General features: G+C 37.6%; 1 protein-coding gene across 1 annotated transcript; it reads left to right on the top strand.

The window, feature by feature from the left end:
* The first annotated feature begins 1,191 nt into the window (after window positions 1-1,191).
* Rpt4 (Regulatory particle triple-A ATPase 4) lies at window positions 1,192-25,240 on the top strand. Its single transcript, XM_083111997.1, has 9 exons — window positions 1,192-1,372; window positions 2,682-2,761; window positions 4,908-4,947; window positions 7,169-7,404; window positions 9,244-9,393; window positions 14,522-14,645; window positions 15,070-15,170; window positions 22,575-22,737; window positions 24,791-25,240. The coding sequence occupies exons 1-9, from the start codon at window positions 1,237-1,239 to the stop codon at window positions 24,979-24,981; spliced, it is 1,221 nt and encodes a 406-aa protein (XP_082968123.1). The 5' UTR covers window positions 1,192-1,236; the 3' UTR covers window positions 24,982-25,240.
* Window positions 25,241-25,751: the final 511 nt, after the last annotated feature.

Raw genomic sequence — 25,751 nt, 5'->3', positions numbered from 1 at the left:
ATTTCTAAGTGATGACGTCAGAGGACGTGACGTAGTAGGTGAATTCCTGCGGTGTTTGAACGCGTGTTTCTCAAGAACCGAAACAAATGTCGGCGAGATATTTTGCACGTCTCATGTTTGTGTCATTATCTGTAAAATGAATGGATTTAAAACGTTTTTCATGTCAAAGTGGAAATGTCCATTGAAGCTTACATCAAAGAATCTTTGTGGTACGTACAGTGGTGACACAACGCCAGGAAACACGTGGATGAGGCAAAGGGTGAAGAGGGGGTGGGCAGCGGGAATATTTTCTGAGGGAAGTAATATTTAAAATACCATAAATGCATATTTTGTCTTAAAATTACATTTATTTATCAATTTCGTCGTGCTTGCTTGGGAGGCGGGGACAAGGTCCCACCATAGAATGGTCCCATCTCACCTTTAAAAGCATTCAACTTCCCAGTAAATTTGAATGTACTATTATGCAACGTGTAATTTTGTAATGTCTTCATTTGGTGAATTGTTCATTTTCTCCATGGTGTGTAAATACTGGGCCCGTTCCGAAAGTCGCACGAGTTTAACGCGTTAAACGAGTTATGGTAACTGAGCGTTCCATAAGTGCTTCCGTGCGTTTCGTGAGTTTCATTATGCTGTCCCAAAAGTCGCATTCCGTGCGTTTCGTGCAAGAACGAGATTCACCAAACGCACGGGCCAGGATGCTGGTTTGTTCCGTGAAAATCGTCTGCTCCTTGCAGACAAAGCGCGTGCTGATGGATTCAAACTGCACTAGTTCGGAAAATGTATTATAATTTTAACAGATAGCGATATGAAGCAACATGCACAAGATGAGTATGCCTTGACCGTTCTTAGAATGTGATTAAAATGAGTAACAGTGGCCATAATAGAGTTTATTTTTGCCATAAGGACATTCCTTCCGCTGACGCCATGCGGAAACTTTCTCTAAACAAAACGCTGCGCCTGCGCTTTCGCCTAGAGTGTCCCATAAGTCCGTAAAATAACTGGTTTCACCAGATTCACGAGCCCAGTTGTTTTCGTTGAATGCGTTCGTTTCGTTAAGACTTTCGGAACGCACCCACTGTGTAAAGGATGTAAAGTTGTAAAGCAATGGCGTAAGGCCTTTATGGCTCAACGCCATTACACTATTTTCGGATTCTGTTCTGGTTGTAATCTGTGATCTGTCTCTGTGTTCAACTCGTTATTATTCTGTTGTTCAAGTTGAAAAGAAACACGAAAAAAATGGCTGCCGCAGCTGTAGCTCCTGCTATAACGCCTGTTAATCAACCTGGGCCTGATACTGGGAGGGAAAAAGCGTTGCAGGATTATAGGAAGAAACTTTTGGAACATAAAGAAGTGGAAAGCCGGCTAAAGGATAGTAAGTATCACAGAATTAATCGTAAGTTGCCAATTTGGTTACGGCGCGTGAATGTCATGTCATGCATGAGTTTGCCTATTTGACGTCTTGGTTGTCGGAAGATAATGTTGGGTACATGTTCGGGGAACAAAATTGACGTTAATATCAGCATCACGTAATGGTTGTAAGGTTTCGTTAAATTCTAGCAAAATTATCTTAATGAGGGATCATTGTAATTGGATACTTTGTGTTAATCTCTGTGATCAATTGAATGATGATCTTCTATCTCGTGACAGTATGCCACACAAAGTAATAATTTAGGCGGGTCAGGTTTAGTTCTCTAAGCATTAAAATAATATCCCTAAATGCTTTCTACCCAACATGCTTTCGTAGTTAGGTTAGTCGGGCCAGGTTTAGTTCGCTTAGCATTTTAATAATGCTAGGTTCTTTTTTGGTTAGGTTAGACTGGTCAGGTTTAGTTCTCTTAGCATTGAAATAAGATCCCTAAATGCTTTCTACTGCAGCATGCATTGATTTTTTTCGAAATGAAAACTGCACTGATTAGTTTCAGGAAGGTTCCAATTTACTCCTAGATTGAGTTCCACTAATCTAAGATACTTACTGTCGCTTCTATCAATGGTGAATGAATGCCTTGTCCATGGGAAGCATGCATGCTTTTTAAGTTTTTTACTCCCAACATAAATATGCATAGCCCCACACACCATTCTCGCATAGCCCCACGAACCACTAACACACAGCCACACAAACCATTTGCGGAAACGTACCTTCTTCAGTTACAAAGACACATGTTTGGAAACACTGACCGGGATTACGTCATCGCACACAGGCTACACCCATCTGGAAGTAAATGGAAGCAAGAGCTTTCGTGCATCGGTCACACATTTATATCGAAAAATAGATGATTTACTGGCAAAATTCAATGAACGATGCGAGAAAACACTTCCCCGAACTTCCACAAGTATAAAGAAACTGCATTCGGTAAGTAATTTCTCCTGTAAATTTGAAGAAATCTGTTTGTCCGTTACGAGAAATTTACCAGGTTGAAATTTTGTATGACAGTCATTGCCAAAATTCTATGATAATTAGTGTTTCTTCTAGAAGAATTTGAAAAAAAAACAATCTGAACCGTTAACCATTTATTTTATGGAAACGAGAGCATGTAATATTTTATGTTCATAAAGAATAATAATATAAAGTCATTTTGGAATTTTACACCATAGAGAACACTACTGAAGGCTAGTATTATTTTGTTTGTTAACATTATAGCCTTTGTTATATAAATTTAATTTACCCTCTTTTTTTCTTTCAGTGAGAGAACAACTAAGGGAATTAACAAAGCAGTATGAGAAATCTGAAAATGACTTGAAGGCCCTGCAGAGTGTTGGACAGGTTTGTTAACAGCATTAATAAATGGATATATTGGAATTTTGTATATATTTAGGAGTATCTTTAGGTGGATATTATTTTCAAAAGTTTCTAGTATCTAAATCTGTACAATAGAAAATTTTCTGATAGACACATAGCCAGTACTAAGTGATATCCACAAGAAAATTTTCCGAGTGCTGTGGAGTGATTTTTATATACACGGTATTCATAATTTTAGATGATAAATTATTCCTTAACACAACAAACTATTTGTAGAAACTTGTGGCTAAATGAGACCCAGTCTCCAACATAACCTTAAATGATCTGCCTCAACCTTGAAAAATTATGGCCCAATTGGTAATTGATGTGTGCTTCCCAAGCAGGTTCAACCAATTAAATTTCAATGTCCTTGCTGACACACTTGAATATTCACATATCAGATAATGAACATTTTAGATTAGAATCAGCAGTGGCTTAGCGTGAGTTTTTCAAGTGTGTTACCAGCCATCAGTACACATATACCTGGAAAGAACTACCACTCATAATGAAAGTGCATAAATGCAACAAATGGTTGCCGAGCCATGTTGTCAGTTCTTCAACTTTCTTTTTTTATTATAATTGAAGTTGAAAGGGGAAGAAGAAGAATCCCACATTTTTACATTGACCAAAAATAACCTTCACATCAAATTATAACCACAATCATGCTCACATAACAACTGGTCATTGCTGGATTTAAAAGAAATTAGTTCACACTAATGTACTACATAGAACTATTTTGGCTTCCAGCCAGTGAATGGCAGCAATGGTTGGTTACTAGAGACCATGCCAAATTGTTAGAAATGGGACAGATTATATGGCAAATATTACTAGACCTTCACTGCACTCTGTGTGGTGCAGGTGTATGCCGGTGTAAGGAAATGATGTTGGACCAACTAGAGGAATAGCGGTGTTAAAGTTCAGAAAATTCAACAAATGCCTGTCTGTTGCTTTAAACGTTCATTTGATTAGTTAGCACACACCACATGCTACACCACTCCAGAACATAGTGCAAGCAGTGCAGACACCAAATTGGCGAAGTAGACGAGTGGATGTTGCACCGTGTAACCAACTAGACTGGTCAGTGCAAAGAGTCAAAAAGTGCAGCGAACTAGATGGGGCTATTGTAGCCACATGGTCACATACATTAAAGGAAGAGTTTAATGTATATGTTCTTGGGAGATTTGCAATTTTTTTTTTATTTCTTATCTGTAGTTTATTTATATTGGTAAATTGTCATATTAGACCAATCTATATTTTTATATTGTCCTGCACCATGGCTGTGCGGACTAAGGTGTCAGTTTTTGGGCTGGACCTACGGGATGCATTTTTAGTCTCCTGGGGGCAAGCTTAACAACTTTTCTCCTGAGATGGTGGCCACCCACCATCGTGAGGAAATTGGGGAGCTATGAAGGAGTAGTGTAATGGGGTCATTGAAACCTACAACAAAGACTGGGGTCCGTTGTGCCGACCACTTGTCACCCCTAAACTGGTTGGATGGTCTCCCACCTCTGCTAGACCCATGCTGCAACAGTCCCTGATGGCATAAAGGCCTACCTACTGACTGCCAGCCTCGGGTAGGAGGTCATCCAACCAGTTATAGGATGACCTGTGGTCAGCATGACAAACCTTAAGTTGTTCTTTTACATTTCCATGGCTACCTTTGTTTGCAGTTTTTCATCATCATTTATGTCTGTGACCACCTTGTTTATTCCTTGTGATCATTCACTCAACTTATTTTACCTTTTTTATTGGTGATATATATATATACATACATACACACACAAATGAAGGAGACAGTAAACACTTACCACACAAAAAGAAAAAAGTTTGATATTTCGCGACCCAGGTCGCATTTTCAACGGAGAAGAAAGATCTTGTACTCCGTTGAAAATGCGACCTGGGTCATGAAATATCAATATTTTTCTTTGTGTGGTAAGTGTTTACTGTCTCCTTCTTCATTTGTGTTTATCCGCCCTCCTGACACCTTTTCTCATCCTATTCCTGTATATATATCATGACAAATGTGCATGCAGTGCATAAAACACTGCATGATACATTTTGTATGTATTTGTAGTGTATTAAGTAAGAGTGAATTATTTTATTGTAACATTATATTTTATGTTCTTTTTAGATTGTTGGGGAGGTGTTGAAGCAGCTTACGGAAGAAAAATGTAAGTAGTGATTGAACGCAACTAGATTTTAATTTTTTTTGCAGTGAAATTGGAAATAATCAATTACATATTTTTTTCAATTTTTTGTTAAATAAAATCAGTGCTCGAAGTTGGGATATTATCCCACTAGTTAAGATAATTTTCACAAAACGTCCACACCTAGTATACTTTGCATAGGCATCTCCCAACATATCATCAAACTGAGCTAGGAATTTCCACTTTGAGCACTGAATGCAATATGTTTTGCCTATGTATGTGCTATTGTTCGAAAATTAATTTGGTAAATGTTCTGTTTTTTGTTTTTTTCCAAATTCTGGTAGCAGCAAGACTGGCAATGGTTCCGATTGTTTTATGATTTTTTCAAAATTTCCTGGAAAAAAGTTGAATTATCGTAGAATGTTGACAGTGAATGTCACACAAAATTTGAACCTTCCTTAAGGTAATGAGCAATGTTTGGATTCCAAAAAAGTAGCTATTAATTGTGAAAAAAAACTTAAATACCTTACGCAAGCATGTTTTCTTCCGATGGGGTAGGTTTTTTTCTGTTTATAAAAGGTCAGTAAGTAACGGAAAGTGCTGGGAATGAATGTGAATGTAATTTGGAACCATACTGAAAGTAATTATCACAGTTTTCATTTTGATAAAGCCCAAAATATAGGTGAAATGAGATGTTGGAATTACCTTTCGCAAACGTGATGCATAACACAAGTACAACTGGTAGCTGTTTTCCTCTTCTTGAGTGTTCACAGGAGGCTCGAAGGAGTTTCGTGTTTGAGAACAGCAGTATCGGCATCTGAGGTACTACAACTGAACATATCAAGTTAATAGTAATTTTGCAAATAGGATTATGAAGGAATGCTATGGAAACCAAACCTAACCACGAAAGCAGCATCCCCACGTAGGTAATCCTCGTCTGACGTCTGAACCCAAAGTTGCCATAGTGTTGTGCGATAAGTGAAAACTCAAATGACTAGAATTTGTGAACCAATACCGGAAACCCCTTCGTACCTCACACATGTGAAGAAGACAGAAGTATTTCGTAACCCAAGTTGATAGTAAGCAAATGGCGGTTGCCAAGTGTAGGATTATATGGGAATATATGGAAGTGAATAAAACAGTGTCGAGGAAACATGCAGTATGTTTTAACAGACGTAAATTGAAATTGAACCATGTAAAAATTGCAAATGTAGCATGATGAAATCTCAATAAAACAGAAGGAAATTGGGCTGAAAGACTAATTATTGTAGAATTTTGGCAATCTAATTATTGTAGAATTTTGGCAATCACTGTCACACAAAATTTGAACCTTACTTAAAGTAATGAGCACTAACCTTACACACACGTGCACACTCCCCATGGACAAGGCATTCTCCATTGATAGAAGCGACAGTATCGTAGACCAGTGGGAATGAATGTAGAAGTAATTTAGAACCTTTTTTTAGAAAGCATTTAGGGATATTATTTTAATGCTAAAAGAACAAAATCTTACCCACCTAACCTAACCATGCAAGCATTTAGGGTTATTTATAATGCTAAGGGAACTAAACCTGACCTGACCTGCCTAACCTAACTATGAAAGAATGTATTGAACAAAATCTTCAAACATTTTGGGCAGCAAGAAGAAAGTACACATCTGTACACTGCACAGTAAACGAAAAGATTCATTGAACTGATTGCAAGACAACAGTAAATGAATGGCTGTTGGCAAGTACAGAATTATGCGTTAGTGAAAAATCAGTGTCAAGGGAACATGTAAGTAATTGCTAAAACTCCGCAGCATGTGTTAACAGACATAAAAATCAAAATCGAACCATGCAAAAAATACATACTTGGCATGATAAAATCACAATTAAACAGACTGAACTTGGGTCGTTAATTCTTTTTGTGAGTTAACCCCACTGTAATTTAGTGTAATTACAAGTTAAACAAGTTAGAAATATTTTAAACTGTAATGTTTGCAATTTAAAATTGTTTATTGTTTTGTTTGTAATTAGATAGAATCATACCATTGTTTCAAAATGGTTTGGTCAGTGCATTTTTGCTTGAATTCTGTAAATAACCAATGAGCTTTCTGGTTCTGTGATGGAACTGAGAATGTTCAATAATTCTAAGTTTAGACTGTCGATAACATCTAATGTTGTTTATTCACATATAGATTTACTGTCATATTTGTTTCAACAATCTCCAACCGTGATTATTATGGGAATGTTTTACCTTCCAGTTATTGTGAAAGCAACAAATGGCCCTCGATATGTTGTTGGTTGCCGAAGACAGTTGGACAAAGCAAAGTTGAAATCTGGGACCAGAGTTGCACTGGACATGACAACACTGACCATAATGAGATACCTGCCACGAGAAGTTGATCCCCTTGTATACAACATGTCTCATGAAGATCCAGGTGATGTTACGTATTCAGCTATTGGTGGTTTGAGTGAACAGATTAGAGAGCTGCGAGAGGTGAGTTTTAAGTAAATTAGGTTTTTTTTTTTTTTCATTTCGTTGTATGTGTTTGAAATGCAATATATTGTTATTGTAAAATAACAACATATTTTATTATATTACAATAAAATATTGTAAAATTGTAGTGTTTATAGTGCTCATCTCTGTGATGTGGTTGTTAGGATATTATTGTGTGAAACTACGAATTCTGAGTAAGAATGGAACAGATTAATTATAAGATTGACCACAAGAAACTTTGACCAAAAGTCTCCATGCTCCTTACCCTCTATCGGTTCAAATCAAGACCATAAGGAAGCATGCTCCACTCTGTCCCTCCCCTCCAGCAGGAGTATGATTCACAGGAGTTGCTTGTCTGCACAACCTCTTTTGCCTGAGGTTCCACTATAGTAGTTGGTGTAGACATATCAGCGTGTTGGAAAAATTACCAATAAATTCATAGTTTTGAGATTTCAGTAAATATGCCATTAATTAGTGCAAAATGTTCCCACTTTGTTGTTTTTGTAGATATAATCCACTTACTCTGGTTTTATTAACTGAATGTCTAAGTATGTAGTTTGTTTTGTCTACAATGAACTGTTCCATACTAAGTAGTTGAATGCTGTCCAGGTTCTTCATGGGAATATTTTTATAAATTTATTTAATTTCGGTTTACTTCTGGAAACAGCATATAAGCATATGTTGGGATTTGTATTAGTGATTTATCATTATCAGCAAAATTTCCACATTAGTCTAGTATATGTGTGTCTTTGCAGGTTTTTTTTTTTCCAATTGTTATTAGTTCCAATTATTCAAAACGGTTGCAAGAGATTTAAAATATATACAGTGGACCCCCGATTTTATGTTCCCAGATTTTACATTTTCCCACATTATACATTCAGTTTTCATGGTCCCCAACGTAGCAAAATGTTATAAAATTTTCCTAGATTTTACATTTTCCCGCATTTTAAGTTTTTTCAGCTTGGTCCCCTGAAAAAACGTAAAATTGATGTTCCACTGTATTTGATAGCAAGACTTGTATTGTAGTACAATAAAAATATCATAGCTCTCCACTTCAACCTGATGGAGGCACATAGTGGCTCGGATTCCTCCTTAAACTGTAGGTCCATTCTCGATTAGCTGTTCCGTGCATAAAGTGGACTTAAAAAACAAACTCTACACTTGATTCTGATGAATAGTTGGTGATTACTAATCCTTCCTTTGTTTTTCTGTTGATATTTTAGCTATGCCAATCTGGTACATACCAGCCCGTTAGCTTGACTTATCATACCACTACTTCTCTATTGCAGCTCCAGCACCCATGATCTATTAGCCTTTGTAACAAGCCTGCAAGTTAGGGATCATAGGTTTCAATTCTGGATTTGTTTTGCTTCTTTTTCATAGAAACTTAATGTTCTGGTATTGATTGTGAAACTCAGTACTATACTTAATTTCTAATAACGATTTATATCTTTCCTACATATAACATCATAAATTAACAGCCTTATCTGAGTAGGAGGCAGTTAGCGTGAAGAGGGGTGATGGCAGTATATTCATTTTAATTGATGATGTAGTGTTACGTTTCTGCATTGTGTGTGTGTGGTGGAGGAGGGGGGTTATCACCTTGTTTCTTTACCTCACCTTTAATTGGCGATCACGTAAAATTTAGACCTTGGGAAGGGTGCTTGTAAAATTTTAGATGTTGAGGGGACTATAACTCTAACTATTCAAGTTATTTGTTCTTTACATAGTTTTTTTTTTTAATGCAGGTGGTCTTAATGCAATTACCGTTTGTAAGGTGTTCCATGTAGTCTTCATTTGGTATTTATTTGTTAATTGATAATTTCTGCTTGCTTGTAGGTAATTGAGTTGCCGTTGCTGAACCCTGAGTTGTTCCAGAGAGTTGGTATAACTCCACCCAAAGGTTGTTTACTGTACGGACCTCCTGGTACAGGAAAGACCCTGTTGGCTAGAGCTGTTGCTAGCCAGCTGGATGCCAATTTTCTTAAGGTAGGAAATAGCATGGAGTCTAAGTGTTATTGTCATTTCAGAGGTTGGCATAAATGGCTCATTTTGCACTGAACGGGGAGGAGCCTGTCTATCTGCCATATTTCATGTTTTTTTAGTATTGTTTTGGTAATATGGGTGTTGCATTAGAATAAATTTGTGTGTTTTAATGTTCCAGCACTTTTAATATCTGCTACCTGAGAAACAAAATAAGGTGAACCCCCTTGAAAGTGTTATTTTTCATTTACACTATTAAAGAGCTGCAAGGGTTTTCCCAACAGAAATTCAATAATTTTGTCCTTTATTTAGCAATAATCTTACGTTGTTTGTTCAGAAATTGTAGTGCATTTTTCTAATGGCATGTTGCCAGTGTCCGAGGCAGAGTGGTTAGCACCACATGAAATGATGCCAGGTGTCCTGGGTTTGAATCCCAGGCTGGGCATGTGTGCTCTTTGTGATCGTCATTATTGTGATTAGCCAAAAGTGGCAAAAAAGTGACGTGAAATAGCGAGAAAAGAAAGAACAATGTAATGACATGCTGTACCAACACTTACATCATTGTGAAAATTAAAATTAAACATAATTCATGTTAACAAAAGAAATAGTATACGTGTATATGATCTTGCATATTATCATCATCATAGCAATCTGAGTTATTCCTGGCCTCCTACAGCCAATTTGGCAGTAACAATTTACTCTAGCTGAAATGACAGGGAGGTTTTGCTTCATGCCCCTTACAGTCCGGACTTAGGTCCCTGTGATTATTACAATTTGTTTAGGTACCTTAAAAAAACATGTCTGCAGGAAAAGATTCAACGCTGATGAAGCACTGAAGAAAGATTCCTTGTAGTGACGATGACAGCAGCACCTGGACACAACAGGAAATACTTTGAAAAACGGACATAATTTAGTGCTTGCCAGGCTTTCCATTTCTGTAGAAATAAATATCTCTGTCCACCTTGAATGACATTAGTATATTGTTTCCCCCTTCCCTTATTTTATTATTTTAGTACTGGGATGTAAGTAAGAAAAGGTACTAGCGAGAGGTCGTGTAACAAGGCTCAGACCATTATATGTTCGGAGTGACGCCTCCGTCCTCCAGGTACATACCTGCACTCTGTCTTCCTCGATGTTTACACACCAAAACCAAAACTGATCTCGAAATTTTCTTCCGATCTTCTCAGATCGATTCGGTTGCTTCGCTATACAAATTCCAATACCTGTCGATTCAGATCCGTTTGTCAGGCTGGTACCTTTCCACGGATGAGGCAAGTAATGGAATTTGTAAGGTCTGCATTCCAAACCGACTAGAACATCCTGTCTCCGTAATGTTTCGTTTTCAAGTATACCTTCTAATTTTTACCTACAAGTCAACATATCCCCCTGTCAAGAAGCATCATCTCCGATGGTCGCTTGTCTGAGTGTATCATTTGTTGGTTCATACATGTCAAAAATTCCTTTGAAATGTTATAGTAGTACATCAAGAAACGATCAAGCCTGGTAAGCAGAAAAGTTTTACCAGTACCGATCCATAATACTTATTATTATGCATAAATAATGCATAAACAATAAATACCCATTAACCAAAGAGCAGTAAGTTGATTAACTAAACATATGAATATGAAATTAGTATAGCTCATTATAATACATAACCACAACCATTACCAGCACAATAGTTTGTTTTTTTTTACGATGTTTTTGTCCCTTAAATTGATTATTTTAATATTACGTTATCACTGGTGTTCTTTGCATCGACAATGAAAACTTAAATCATGATGCACTATACACTATAATATCCAAATAGTCAAATCCTTGAACCAAAGTTTATAATTATTTACAAATCTGAACGAAATAATATTCACTTTTGATAAGGCATAGTTTACACTGCATGCCATAATTACACTATGTAATCACATAGAGAATATTCACTGTTTAAACACATTGTGTTCAACCCTTAAGGGTTCAATACGACATTATTTCGTATCATTGTGTATATTTTCACTTAATCACTTTGTTTTATCATTTTGAAAGTACCAGTTTCTTCTAAAATAATTCACGCAATGATTGCAGATCAGTATCATTTCGATTACCCATGTCCTGAACTGTTCACGTTTGTCCATGCATAGAAATGTAACTCACTTCGTAGCACAATTGAGACGAACCTAGTTCCTGTACTTTATGTAGTCTGTTGGGACTTCAATAGGGATTGAAGTGGTGAACGTTGGAGTTTCCAGTTCTTCGAACTTCTTCATTTTCGCACCTTGTTGGAACTTGTAATGATTGATGACATCCTGAGCAGCTGGGATGCTCTGGTGAATTGGCATTTAGAACATGTAATGTTACTAATTGGTCCTGCTGGGAAGGATTTCCAAGTTCGTGAAATACTTGCCTGCTATACCAAGGTGTTGTAAGTTGGGATTCGGATCTCAGTGGAAGAATCACATGTTGTCCTCGGTGAGAAACCTCTTACGCTTCTTCTCCAACTTCCGCAACTGGGACAGAAGGTTCTTCTTGGATGCATTGTCCTGTCTTAGCAGTATCAATTTGAATGTAATAGACACACATTCAATCAATGCTGTTCCTTCTTTGTTTTGTCCAAACAAAGTGTAGCCTCCGCGAACATTCTTCTTGACTTGGCTTTCATCTTTCTATTGTCCAATACAGCAAGTCCATCGTCCATCAAAATCTAGGGGGGAGGGAGGGGTTTGCTCCGAAATTCGATTTAAATGTGGAGTTTTATTCTGTAGAAGGTGGAAGACAATTTGGCGGCGTTGGTCCTCGAGTTTTCCTCTGTCGATCTTCGACGATGCTCTGGTTTTGTAGGTACCTGTTAGAGGTGGTCTGAGCCATTGAAAGGAAGGAGAAAGAGAAAATAAGGATATGAATGTAGTAGAGATTGGACATACACCAATCGATATGTACTCAGCCAAATGTAGGGCAGCTTTAGAAGTTCACTGTCTGCCTGCTGGACAGGGTGTCTGATCCATTGGCTAAGTGCAAGTCGGTGGTGATGTGTCTTAACAGATACTGTCAAAGTGATGTGATGGGATATCCATACAAGATTGTTTAGCCAGCGCTTTGGAAGAAGAAGGAATAGGGGGTGGTGCCGTTGATGGTCTGATATGTCTATTTTGTGCTATTCTTACAGGAATTATTTGTTCTTCATTTGTGACATTTATACTGCGAGCTTGTGGGGTAGGTTTCTGTCGACTGGTTGTTTGTTGTGCAAGGGGACGACAACAAAAACAGGATTTAATTTTACGAACAAAACATGCCGTAATTAATAAAAATAAGATAGTCCCTACAACTATTAAAGATATCGCTGTCGCTGTATTTTGTTCACTTTGAGGGCAACAGTTTTGACATGGTTGCCATCTCTGAGCTTGTTGAGGGTTGTCTCTGGAATGGCCTATAACCTCCTCTATGGCAATTGGAACGACCCCTGTTCCCACGTTGGTAACCATTGTTTGAATTATTTGATCTATAAAAATTGTTACTTCTTTGGGAATGTGAACTATTCCTACCATTATATCTTTGGCGTGTAGGAAATCTATTATTAGTTCTAGTAGGCTGTGATCTATTTATGAACGTTTGTGCACTATTCTGAAAATGATTAATTTGGAGTTCATTCATTTTAATTTCCAAATCTTTTAATTGATCTTGTTTTACAAAGTTTTTTTTCTGTTTGCAGTTGACTGTTTATTTCCTGTTGATTATTTGAGCTAGCTTGAGGTTCTTTTATGGGAGGTTGGGTTACTATGTTTTGCAATCCTATCTGATTTGTTGATGCAACTAGACCTTGGGTATAATTAAGCGCCGCTAATTCCCTAGCTTCTCTGTACGCTTGCTCTTCCAAAAGGGTTTGTTTTCTTTGGAAGTTGTTGTTGAACCGTAGAAGTTCATCCATCGAATTAAAATTCTTGTCGGAAGCTACTTGAAGGTACTGCGTACGTAGTCCCCTCACAATGTAATAAATTACATGCTCTATTGATGCTTGGGGGAGATATTTCTGGATCAAGGCATGCTTATGCAAGATGTAAGCCTGCGGGGTTTCCTGAATTTGTTGGACTTGTTCCTTTAAGAAATCCTCAACCAGGAGAGGTTAACCAATGTCCCTAAAAGTGTTGGTAATTTCTGTTTTTAGCGTTTGATACTCCTTATTTGCATAATCTGGTTGAGATTTTATTCCCGTTATTAGATCTAAAGCGATTCCAGTGAGGAATAAAGGCAAGAAATCTTTTCTTTTTGCAGGGGTCCAAGTTAATGCATCTGCCATATTTTCAAAAGTTGTGAAAAATTTATCAACTTCTAAGGGTTTTGCCCCTGAAAACTTTTCAGGTTGAATAAAATTTGGTATGTTCAATGCCATGACTTCAGTATTGTTGACAACGGTGGAAGGAATAATGGCAACGCAGTCCGTGGAATGTGCAGTGTTGGTGGAAAACTGCTGTATATATCGCGACCTTGCCCTGGTGACGGGACGGGACGGTGAAATTGGAACCGTTTGTTCCGCCAGCTGTTGAATCCTCGTTAAAGATAAGTCTAATTCATGTTCATTTTTCCTTAGCATTCCTAACCCGCGTTCTGAAGCACATATTTCCTATAAGGAACTCGCGCCTACAACTAAAAGTTACAAAAAAGATCGGTGCCTCCAACCATGTTTCCCCCTTCCCTTATTTTATTATTTTAGTACTCGGATGTAAGTAAGAAAAAGTACTAGCGAGAGGTCGTGTAACAAGGCTCAGACCATTATATGTTCGGAGTGACGCCTCCGTCCTCCAGGTACATACCTGCGCTCTGTCTTCCTCGATGTTTACACACCAAAACCAAAACTGATCTCGAAATTTCCTTCCGATCTTCTCAGATCGATTCGGTTGCTTCGCTATACAAATTCCAATACCTGTCGATTCAGATCCGTTTGTCAGGCTGGTACCTTTCCACGGATGAGGCAAGTAATGGAATTTGTAAGGTCTGCATTCCAAACCGACGAGAACATCCTGTCTCCGTAATGTTTCGTTTTCAAATACACCTTCTAATTTTTACCTACAAGTCAACAATATTGTATAAATATTGATATTAAGTTTTATTTTATTTTTAGACTAACATAGAAATTTGTATATTTTTTTTTCAGGTTGTATCAAGTGCTATAGTTGATAAATATATTGGTGAGAGTGCACGGTTAATTAGAGAGATGTTCAACTATGCTCGAGACCATCAGCCTTGTATTATATTCATGGATGAAATTGATGCAATAGGTCAGTAATAGGTGATAAGTTTCTTAGTGTTTCCAACTGAAAGTGTTATAATTTTTTATTCCAACAACACATAAAAGATGTAATAAGGAAATGATTGATAGCATTTCAATGTTTGTTAGGCTGAATGAGCAGAAAATATTGCCACGACATGTGGCTTTAGAAAAATTGCTACAACATGAATGTTTGCAGGCAGACTGTTTCCAAAAAGCCACATTGCACTCTAGCATATTAATATATTCTTTAGAATGGCAAAGAAGATTTACATTAAAACATGATTGATAATTGTACAGTGATTTTCACAACTTTTAAGCTAGGTTTTACAATTTTGTATAAAAGTTGGTAACATTTTGCTGAATGTTAGAGAGAGAGAGATACATATATATGGTTGATTGGCACTTTCTGAATAAGTGTATTTTGTTTTCAGGTGGGAGAAGATTCTCAGAAGGTACATCTGCTGATCGTGAGATTCAGCGAACTCTCATGGAGCTTCTAAATCAAATGGATGGATTTGATTCATTAGGACAGGTACTTTTCAGAATTAGGAAATAAATCTAAACATGGACTGCCCATGTAGTGTACGGTCACTGTGTGGCCATTGAATTATGATCACCCACCTATTTGTGTGTGGGACCACGTTTAGCTTTTATTAGAGCAGGTATCCTTTGTGGCGTGGATTCCACAAGATATCTGGAGTAGGCCACAGGTATTGATAACCATGCTGAATCCAATACAGCCTCCAGGGCTGGTATTGATATGGTTGATGTATCCTGCCACCTAATGTGTCACTCCATATAATCCCAGGTATGCTCTATCGGATTTAAATCTGGTGAATTTGGAGGCAATAACTTATATTCGAAGTCAGGCGAGTGTTCAGCAAACCAATCCTGAACCACACGTGTCCAATGACATGTGACATTATAATTCGGGCCCGGATTTATAAGCACAATCAAACAGTAAAATAAGCAAGTTAATAAGCACAAAAAATGAAAAAAAATAAATAAGCACCAAAATAAGCATAAACAAATACAGGAAAATCTGAAAAACATTTGTTTTTTAGATCTCTTATCTTATTCAAAGCTGTTACAGTATGTAAGAAAGGTCATCCTGAGATTTTCTTGTGTGAAGCTCCTGTGTCGGTCAGTGAAAATGTTCTTTCCACGTAGCATGACATCACAGGTGCATGTGAAAAATGCCACAGTTCTTCTTCGGTGAATTCCTCTTCAATGTCTGTTTCTTCACCAGAAATATTTTTATAAATTTGACAGTGTTTTCTAACCAGGATTTTTCAGAAATACCTGACTGAGCTTGTCTGGCACAATTTTAGCAACACCATGAGTTTCTGAAGACAACGTTACTGAAATTTAATCAATGAGAGAAAATGAAAATGTTGCAATTTATTATTTCGAGCTTTCAACTGTGTTATAATATCAGGTAATTTGGAAAAATGATTTTGGATGCTGTTTCTCCCGTACGGCTATTTAGAAGCATTGATCTCGTCATCCCAATGCAGTCATGTGATTGAAATATGACAGATTTGGGTAAAATATGCTATTTTAAACCAAAATCATAAAATAAGCAAGCATAACTATTTCCTACAGAAATAAGCATTTATAAGCACTTTCAACCTTAGTTAAATAGCGCATCAAGGTATGTAATACAAAGTATAACCTTTCTACTTACCATTAGAAGTCTGGAAAAGAATATGCATTTCGCTTACAAATCCGGGCTCTAATTATAATCATGGAAGATAACAATCAGGGTAAAAATGCAAAATATTGGAATGTACTGTGTGTGTCAGGAGACGACAATAGGACTGACCAGTGCAGCGGTGCTCTACGTGCTCCCTGTGTCCAAGTTCTTGCCATGTGAACATTCCCCACACAATACAGTCACCACTGCCAGCCTGCACTCTTGACATTGTGCAAGATAGAAGAACACTGTTGTGTTGTTTCTGCCAAACTCTCGCATGATCATCCGCTGAATTTGCTAAAAATCTAGACTCGTCGGACCAACATCCAATCTTCCACACACCAATTAATGTGTTCTTTGCACCACATTCGTTCTTTGCTCTTATTCTCTTGTATTCGTTTGGCAGTTGTTGTTCTGAGCTGAGTCTGTTGGCTTGGGTGAGTCATTGTATCATCTGCTCCCCTCTGGCATCAATTTTGTGCTGCCCCGTACAGTGCTGCCGCTGGGACATCATTTCACCACGTTCACACCACTCTTTGAATACTTTCACCACCGCCGATCTTGAACGCCCACCATCATAGCAGTTTGTGAAATAGATGCACCTGCTCTTGTAGCCCGGATGATCTGACCTTTGTCAAACTCTGTCAGGTCTTTATGTTTCCCCATTTCAAACCAAACTACGTACTGAACTAGCGACACCATATCTCTGCACTACACATCGGCTAGCAGCACCCTCTCGCCATACACATTATCAACAAATTATTTTCACTGCATGCAGCGGTGGTCATAATTGTGACCACACGGTGTAGGAAGGTTTACGTTACATTGCCTTATTTTATTTTTAAGCCGTGGCACTATGGTCTTTATATCATCTGTCTACCCCTTATGTAGGACCACATCCAGTGAATAAAATATCAAGGTCACGTTTCAGGATCAAAATCAGTATATAAAATTGTATTTCAGTGTTAAAATGGTGAATATAATCCTAAATTTGATTAAAGTAAAATGCTTATTGAGTAGTAAGTTTAATGCCAGAGTTCCCAGGTTCAGATCCTGGCCAGAGCATGAGTATTCTTTTGACTGTCCCTTCATCATATGATCACTCATCCTTGTTGTCATCATATGATCACTCATCCTTGTTGTCACGATTAGCCAAAAGTGGCAGAAAAGGAATACTAAATAACAAAAATCAAATTCATTATTAAGTTTGTTCCAGTGTAAACAAGTCCATTTTTGCTTCTCAGATTTTTTCAGCAGAATTAATAATCAATTTTCCATGATTTTGCATAACTTGCATGATAGTTCATACATCAGAAAGTATTGTGTCTGTAAACTCTAAATTTTGTGTTTATATTTTATTTCACATCATTTCATGGTAAAACAAGATTGGAAAACATGCCTCACACCTTTCAAAAATGAAATATACACAGGTGATTGTTAGAGCATTCCCTTTCTTTTTGTCATTTCAATCATTGCTTTATATTCCCTCATGCGTAACTACATGTAAAAGTAGCATAGAAATAGCTGTTACCGCTCATTGTCATGAAGGTGTTCTCGGCCATTTTCGAACTCTCAACACCACCGCACATTTCTCAAAGTGAGACACTTGTTCCCATACGTCGGCTGCTTTTCCCTATAGATCTTGATGAGCGTTTCGTCCCTCGCTCCATAGAAAAGGAATAACACCGCTGCTCATACGACGTGGACGTGTTGAGTACTACAGCCAACTTTGCAAACTGACAGCAGGGCCGTGCTGTGGAGCAGCCGAGAGTTAATGCTGGGCCATTCCAAGAAAAACCTATTGCATTGAATGTATATCTCGGTTTCTCAATCACACTAAGATTTCGACTGAAAAAAATATGGGCAAAGACTTTTCGATTTGCCCTTATACAAATCTTCAGTTTCTCATTGCTAAATGTTTCAAAATGGACAAAATAAATATATACAGTCCAAAGTTCCAACATAAAAGACTGGAGAGCAGAGTAGGGATGATATCGAGACAGTACTTAGAAGTCTGTCATCGTGTCTTGTAGTTGCTTTACCATGCCCACTCTTCTCTCAAGTTGTAAATTCATTTTTTGATGTAAAAATCACGTCATTTTCTTCTCAGCCTCGATTTTGCAGAAAGATGTTTCATTTCAATAAGCTGTGAAGGATACGGTCTTGTAATGTCATGTAAAAGGTATTGGTTTCAACTTTTTTTTTTACCCCACCTTGAAGTTTTTTCAAGAGAGCTGAAGGTAACAGTCTCCACTGTTCAGAGCCCTGCCCTTGCTTACATGCATTGCAGTTGGAAATTGGAAAGAAGGGATTTAAAGTTAAGCTGTTTTCTGCCCCTCTCTCCTCACCGGGGAACTACATTGTTTTTTTTGTTACACACAAGCATACCTGGTCATACAAAGCTGATACACTTGGAGGGAAAATGGAACAGAAGCAGTGAACCTACGGAGATAATTCCATGCTACACTTTATACTTCAGAGCAATTGTCATATGCATATGGATCTTTGGCATGTAGTTGTTGCTGTTAGCGGAAACTTGAGTCTAGGTTCATTTAACAGGGGGAAAAAAATGAAATTTTCTTCAAAACCAAAGTTGGAAAAGATGTGGTCTAATTTTTTTAGGGTGTAATTGGGAGTGGGGGAGAACTATTCTACTCCTCCTTGAGTGGTAAGTCCCCCCCCTCCCCTCCTGGTTCCAACATCCCTGCATGTTGTACAGACAAGTATGAAAACTTTAGTAGTTTGTGAACAGACACATGGAATTTATTTTTTTACAGGAGGACATATTCAGTGTGATAACCATTTTTCCACACTACTTTTTCAGGATGGCAGTTTACATTCTGCAATACTTGCCAACACAAATTTTCAAAAATTGAACTGCACAGTTTCACAATGTGGGCTCTAATTTCTAGTGCCAGGTTTCTGACTGAACAGTTTCGCTTTTAAGAAACTCGCAGAAAATGATCATAGATTGATGTCAATGAAGTGGCTACAGTGATGGTGATAAGAGGAGGAATGTAACAACACTTGTTTATCGAAAGTTTCATGCAGAAAATCAAGGACCATATTAGCTCAATGATGCTGTGTTACATCTGGCATTGGGTCTGCATTTGCAAGTAGTGATTGATATTGACTGTTTCTTTAAAGAAGGATTATGCTGTATTTAGTTTCCAACACTGACACTTAAGGTATGAGCTGCTGTAAAAATTTAGACAGCCCATGTTGTACAAAATGTTCACAGTAGTTAGTCACACACTTCCATCCCACATTTAAGGGCATGGGAAGCAGTTTCCTTGTCCAGCCAGACAAAAACTTATCATTACTCTTATGGAAGAATTATTATGCTTGTTCTCTTGGGAATATCAAACTTCCGATGGTGTATAATAACACAGGAATAGGAACAGGAACACGACAGGTTGAAGATTTTGTCTGTTAGGAAAAGTATAAACTTCCATTTGATTAGATGTAACTTGAAGTTAAAGTTGTTTTACCATAAGGAATACAAGGGAGTCTAAAAATAATTATTCATGATATTTTTTACATATTGTATCTAGCTTAATAATCAGCTTTAAAAAACCACTTCGACTTGCAACATAGGGAGAAATTCGTACTCTATTGTGCTATGTTTTGTGTTTTTTAGTAGCAGTGCCCATTCTGACGATATTGAAATAAATTCATACCTGGTGCAAAACTATCACTCCTTGCCTTAAAAACCACCAACTTTTCTGTTTTTGACAGTCCTCCATCTTGCACTCTGTAGACAACTACTTCACTATCTGTAGTTCAACAGCCAGCAAGATTTCTGTGTATAATGTTGCTACATGGGTAAATTACCTCAGTTTGTGTGTGTAGGATGTTTCGATATTTCACTTGTAAATAAACAAGTCCTAGCACATCATTTATTTATATCACAGGAGTCGAGGAATTGAGTCCTTGAACACAAATTGCCTGGGATGGAACTTTAGTAGGGGGAAGTGATACAAAAATGGATATATGTTTCAAAGTTTTACTGTACCTCGATGTAGTCGCAAGTGTTGTGTGCTTCACGTTGCCAATGACGTGGAAGGCATAGGATACTTGTAGCAGCACCTGTAGAGTTGATAGTGCGAATGCAGTGGTCTACTACCTGCAAAATATATGTTACAGTTTGCAAGTGATGGCCATGAAGTGGTTCATCTTTGGAATAAAGTGGAAGTCACAGAAAGCAGTCTGGAGAGTATGGATGATGATAAAGCACTTCCGAGCCCCAGCACTCTGAAGAAATCAGCCACATGTGCCCAAGCATTATCCTGCAAAATGATGGGTGAGTTCTGCAGAAAGTGTGTTGCTTCTTTCTCAATATGTGCTGCAGATTTTCGTAAAGTCCTGTAATGATGCCACTTGTTCAATTGGCATTTCTGTTGTGACTCGAATGATTTGGCCCATGTAACGGTAAGACGTAAGCTTCGAAACATCAATAATGCTACCTTAGAATGCCAGCTAACACAGAGCTCTGTTCCTCGTCATTGCACATGCACGTGACTTGGGAAGGGAGAGTCCATTTGCCCTGAGGTAAGGTGAGTTATGTACCTAATGTGTGGTATAAGTGACTTTCCCTTGTCCTATTACATGGCATCTCTACAAGTGTTAAATTCTCATAAGATACTACCACCATAACACCATGGTTTCCTGAGAATTTACTCACGAGACCAATTATCAGAAAAAGTTTTCGCATAAAAATGTGTGTACAGTGGGATCCATGAGTATTACCGTACAAATTGTCCATGACTATTTTCATTAATTTTTCTCTTACATCGTAAATGTTTTTAAGCGATGGATTTTTATGTATGCTGGTGCACAAGTTGTAAACAGCTTGTTATGAGTTTTCTTTTAATTCTTGAAGCTCTTACTGGGTCAGGTAAAGTGCACGAACATGGTGATGGACAATTTGCACGGTGATACTCATGGATCCCACTGTACAACCTGCATTCAGTTTGAATAGTATGAGTTAGTTTTATTTTTTTCTAATACCGTGCGTTCATTTCGATCTTCAGCCGAGAGATTGGGAGAAGCGTGGCGGGCGGCGCTCGCGGAGATGCCGAGATTTGCGGCCTGTAATGCCCGCTCCCGTTCACAAGGCTCTGGAAGAAGAATGGATTTTTTGAAGGACCTAGGGTTTCAGTGCATTGACCACTCACCTTACTCACAAGACCTTGCGCCCTCTAATTATTATCTCTTCCCTAGACTGAAAAAAGTTCTGAAAGAACAGAAATTTAGAAGTGATAACGAGGTTATAGCAGCTGCGGAACAGGTTTTTGCAAACCAGGAGGTTTTTTTTTTTTTTTTTTTTTTGAGGGGTTAGAGAAGTTGGAGCAACAAAGTGCCAAGTGTGTAGACCTTCAGGGAGAATACGTTGAATAGCCTGAAACTTTCGTGCCTGTAGCTAAAGTCCTTCTGGGTCGGGCCGAGAACTTATCAGCCCCCTCGTAACGTGAACCTTGCGGGTGGCATTCCAATCGTCTCACTGACACAACACACATACACACTGCAATAACACAAACAAGTAAGGACAAGTAACACTCTTGCGCACAGTACGAAATTAACACGCTCTTGGTTTACATCTGCCCGCCACTATATTCACAGCTCTGTTGCGAAGGAACAAAAAACTCGAGCTCGGAGATTTCGGATTGCAAGGAAGCTCACGAACACAATTGACTTTTAACGGTTTCGTCTACAGCGTAATCTTGATACAGTGTTGCACATTCGAAACCTCCAAACGATCCCCATCGACACAAAACTTTTTCAAGGATATAAACTTAAGCAGGACGTTACTGGTCAAAACTATGATTAAACTGTTTCATTATCTGTGGCTCTTAACATCGTTTATAAAGCGTATTTTTTGTGTATATAAGGGCAGAACTTGGATGAATTACAGATGATGAATTATAACACAGGTTAGTGTTCGTTTTGCAAAATTTATATGAATGTCTGCATATGTCCATAAAAATAAGCGGACATTACAGGCCGCAAATGTCGGCATCTCTGTCAGCGCCGCCCGCCACACTTCTCCCGATCTCTCGGCTGAAGATCGAAATGGACGCACGGTATATGTATGGGGTTGTGAACTTCACATTTCATTTTAATAAATTCCTTGAAATAGACTTATACATCCCACAAAAGTCATATTTTTACATGTGATTGTAATAGTATAAGATGTGAATAACTAGGTTAACATGATTTGTAATAGTACATTTTTTTTAGGTGAAAATAATCATGGCTACAAATAGACCAGATACTTTAGATCCAGCATTGCTTCGTCCTGGGCGTTTGGATAGGAAAATTGAAATCCCCTTGCCAAATGAACAGGCACGACTTGAAATTCTCAAGATCCATGCATGCTTGATAACCAAGAGTGGGGAACTGGGTAAGTCAAGGTTTAATTTCATAGTTCATGGCAATCATACACGTTAACCACACTACACATATTACAAAGGGCTTTACATAACCTCAACAAGCCCAAGAGTCATGGCTACAGTTATCTAATTTTTTGACGGTTTTTTTTATGAAGATACTAAGTATGCATATTGTTGCCTTGTGTTTTAATGCATTCATAATAGATCTGACACCTCAGCATTACTTTTGCAGAGTAACATCATGGAATAATGCAGTGTGTTTCACTCTGTTCATTGGGCGGCAGAAGTGGATTTGATAATCAAATTTCAGCTGTGTTAATAATTTGTTCACTAACAAAGCAGCTAGGATAACCCTCTGTAGGTCTTCTGTTGTTAATATGTTCGTAATTGTTCAGTCATCATCATGTTCAAAATTAGTCAAAAGTGGCAGAAATGCAAAGTAAGATAAATCAATCAAATAATCTGATCATGACAGAAATTAATCTTTTGTATTTTTAAGCAGAAGTCTGATATTTCAGAGTTCCAAGTGTTATTCAAAGGCTGGCATGACCATTATTGTATATTGCACTGCAAAATAATACAAAAAAATATATTTTGAAAATGCCTTTATTCTTCCTCTTTCCCAAAACTTTTTCATTTAACGCTATCAAAGTGTACACACTCTAGATGCCTAGTTGCCGGCCCTCGTGGTGGAGTGGTTAGCACATCGTGCTACAGTGCCAGGGGTCCCAGGTTCGAATCCCAGCCTGGGTATGAATGTTTGCGAGTGTGTATTCATCAATTTCATCATGTCATCACTCATCCCCATTTCCGCAAATTACCCAAAAGTGGCACAAAAAGCAAAGTAAAATAAATCAAGTCAATCAATCAATCTTGATGCCTAGTTAAAAGTCATACCCTAAGCATCACTCCTTAGGCACATTCAGAGTGTAGCCCTAATCTTGGTGGAACTGGAGGTGATCAGCACCAGGTTCCAGTCACCACCGTCCCGAGGTATTCATTTAATTGACAAGGAAAGGGCATGGCTTGGGAAATTGAGTTTGGAACGAGGCTTCATGTACCCTGTAGGTATTTGTATGCCAAGGTTCTGGTATGCTCTAGTCAGTCATTTCCGAGAAAAAGTGCCAAGTTTCGAAGTTTTCCATGCTTGCATCATTAGGCGAAGATATTATCAGACTGCCAAGTGGCCTGGTGGTAGCATATCTCTTTCACATGCCAAAAGTTCTTGTTCGATTACTGTTCAGTTGTCCAATTTTATGAACTAGAAACTGTTTTTCATTTTATTGATTTATTAACTTATTGATATAAAAATGTATTTAAATTTGAGGAGGAAATAGTCCTTTTCAATTTTTTCAACATTTGGGTATTAAATTATCCATGTGTGATTTTCAACAACATATTATGTATAGTGAAAGATAATGTATTTTTTTTATTTTTTAGAAAACATTCAAGAAGCAATGCTTTTATGTACTTTTTTTGGTACACAATCCTGAGTGATAACGTAAAATAGAAAACAAAATATTCCTATACAATTTGCACAGTAAATAAAAACTAATTTTATTTATTTGCAATAAATATTTGCTCAAGTTAATAGAAAGGGGGGGGGGGGGAAGTAGGGGCAACCAAACCCAGAACCTTTGGCAAGTGAAACTGATATGCTACTGCCGGGCCACTTGGCACTTTGGCAGTGGGACAATATTTTCGTCTAATAAGGCATACATGTATGTTAGACTTTGAAGCGCTTTTTCTTGGAAATGGCTGTCTAGTACCTTGGCGTACCAATACCTGTAGAATACCCTACCACTACAAAAGAGCTATTTAACATAGACACATTGTCAGGAAAATATCTACCTGAAAATCACAATCCCAGTGAGTGAACCATTGTGGTTCTTACATGGCTATTTACTGTATTAATACTATACTGTAAGGTTATACAGTCACTGACATTTCTGGATTGTAACAACCTTATTGACTTCCAATGGAAATTACAATCCAGATGTGTCTGCGACTGTACAATTATGATGTATTGTTTTACAACTGAATGTAAACATCTGATTATTCCAGATTATGAAGCAATAGTGAAATTGTCAGATGGGTTTAATGGAGCAGATCTCCGAAATGTGTGTACTGAGGCTGGACTGTTTGCAATTCGAGCTGAACGAGATTATGTAATTCAAGAGGATTTCATGAAGGCTGTGAGGAAGGTTGCAGACAACAAGAAATTGGAATCTAAATTGGATTACAAACCAGTATAAGGACAGACATAGGCATCAACCGAAGTTGTTTTGAAATTACTAATAAGGAAGTGTGATTTAAAATTTGTTATTCTTTTTCCAGTTCGGCAAATTTCAAAGATCCATATTTATTTATTTTAGTAATTCTGCTATAATAACACCATGTTTTTTAGAAATTTACTTTTGTTACTACAGAGTGAAGAGTTGATTTTTAACATTCAGCATTTGTTACTTTAGAATGATGATGGAAATAGTTACGTAATAAAAATTGAGAAAAATATTGTGGTTGAATTATTATCTTGTCTATTTTGAGACTTCTTACAACGTACCAAGAAAGGGGATTTGTTTAACTGTAGTGCTCTTCTGTCATTATTAAATTTAGTATGTCATATAAACCAAAGATTATGCCATGTGCCAACATATTGATGTAATAAGAGGTCGATGGATCACTAACCAACATCTTGTCAAATCACTTGGCTTCTGCAAGAAAGTTGAAATAAAACAACAGGGTCAGGACTCGTATTAGTGTGTAATTTATGCCCAAATTTCATTGTGATGTAGAAAAAAAAACTTACTGCATGTTGTGCGACGTCCAATTTTCACCATGGTTTCGGTACCATTTATTACACCATTTTACCTATTGCCATTTCTGTATTGTAGAGACAGCTTCTGCTGGAAATATAACCTGCTCATTGGTGAGTTTGGCAGAGTTGAGTAACACCAAAATAAGAGGGTTAGCAACATTGGTTATTCCTGAGGTAGAAAAGGAATGTTATGCTACTCATTCATAT

This window comes from Lepisma saccharinum, chromosome 25 (assembly GCF_977018435.1).
Source record: "Lepisma saccharinum chromosome 25, izLepSacc3.1, whole genome shotgun sequence".
Taxonomy (NCBI): domain Eukaryota; kingdom Metazoa; phylum Arthropoda; class Insecta; order Zygentoma; family Lepismatidae; genus Lepisma; species Lepisma saccharinum.
The sequence above is the reverse complement of the archived record's forward strand: the minus strand, read 5'-3'. Positions and strand labels throughout refer to the sequence as shown.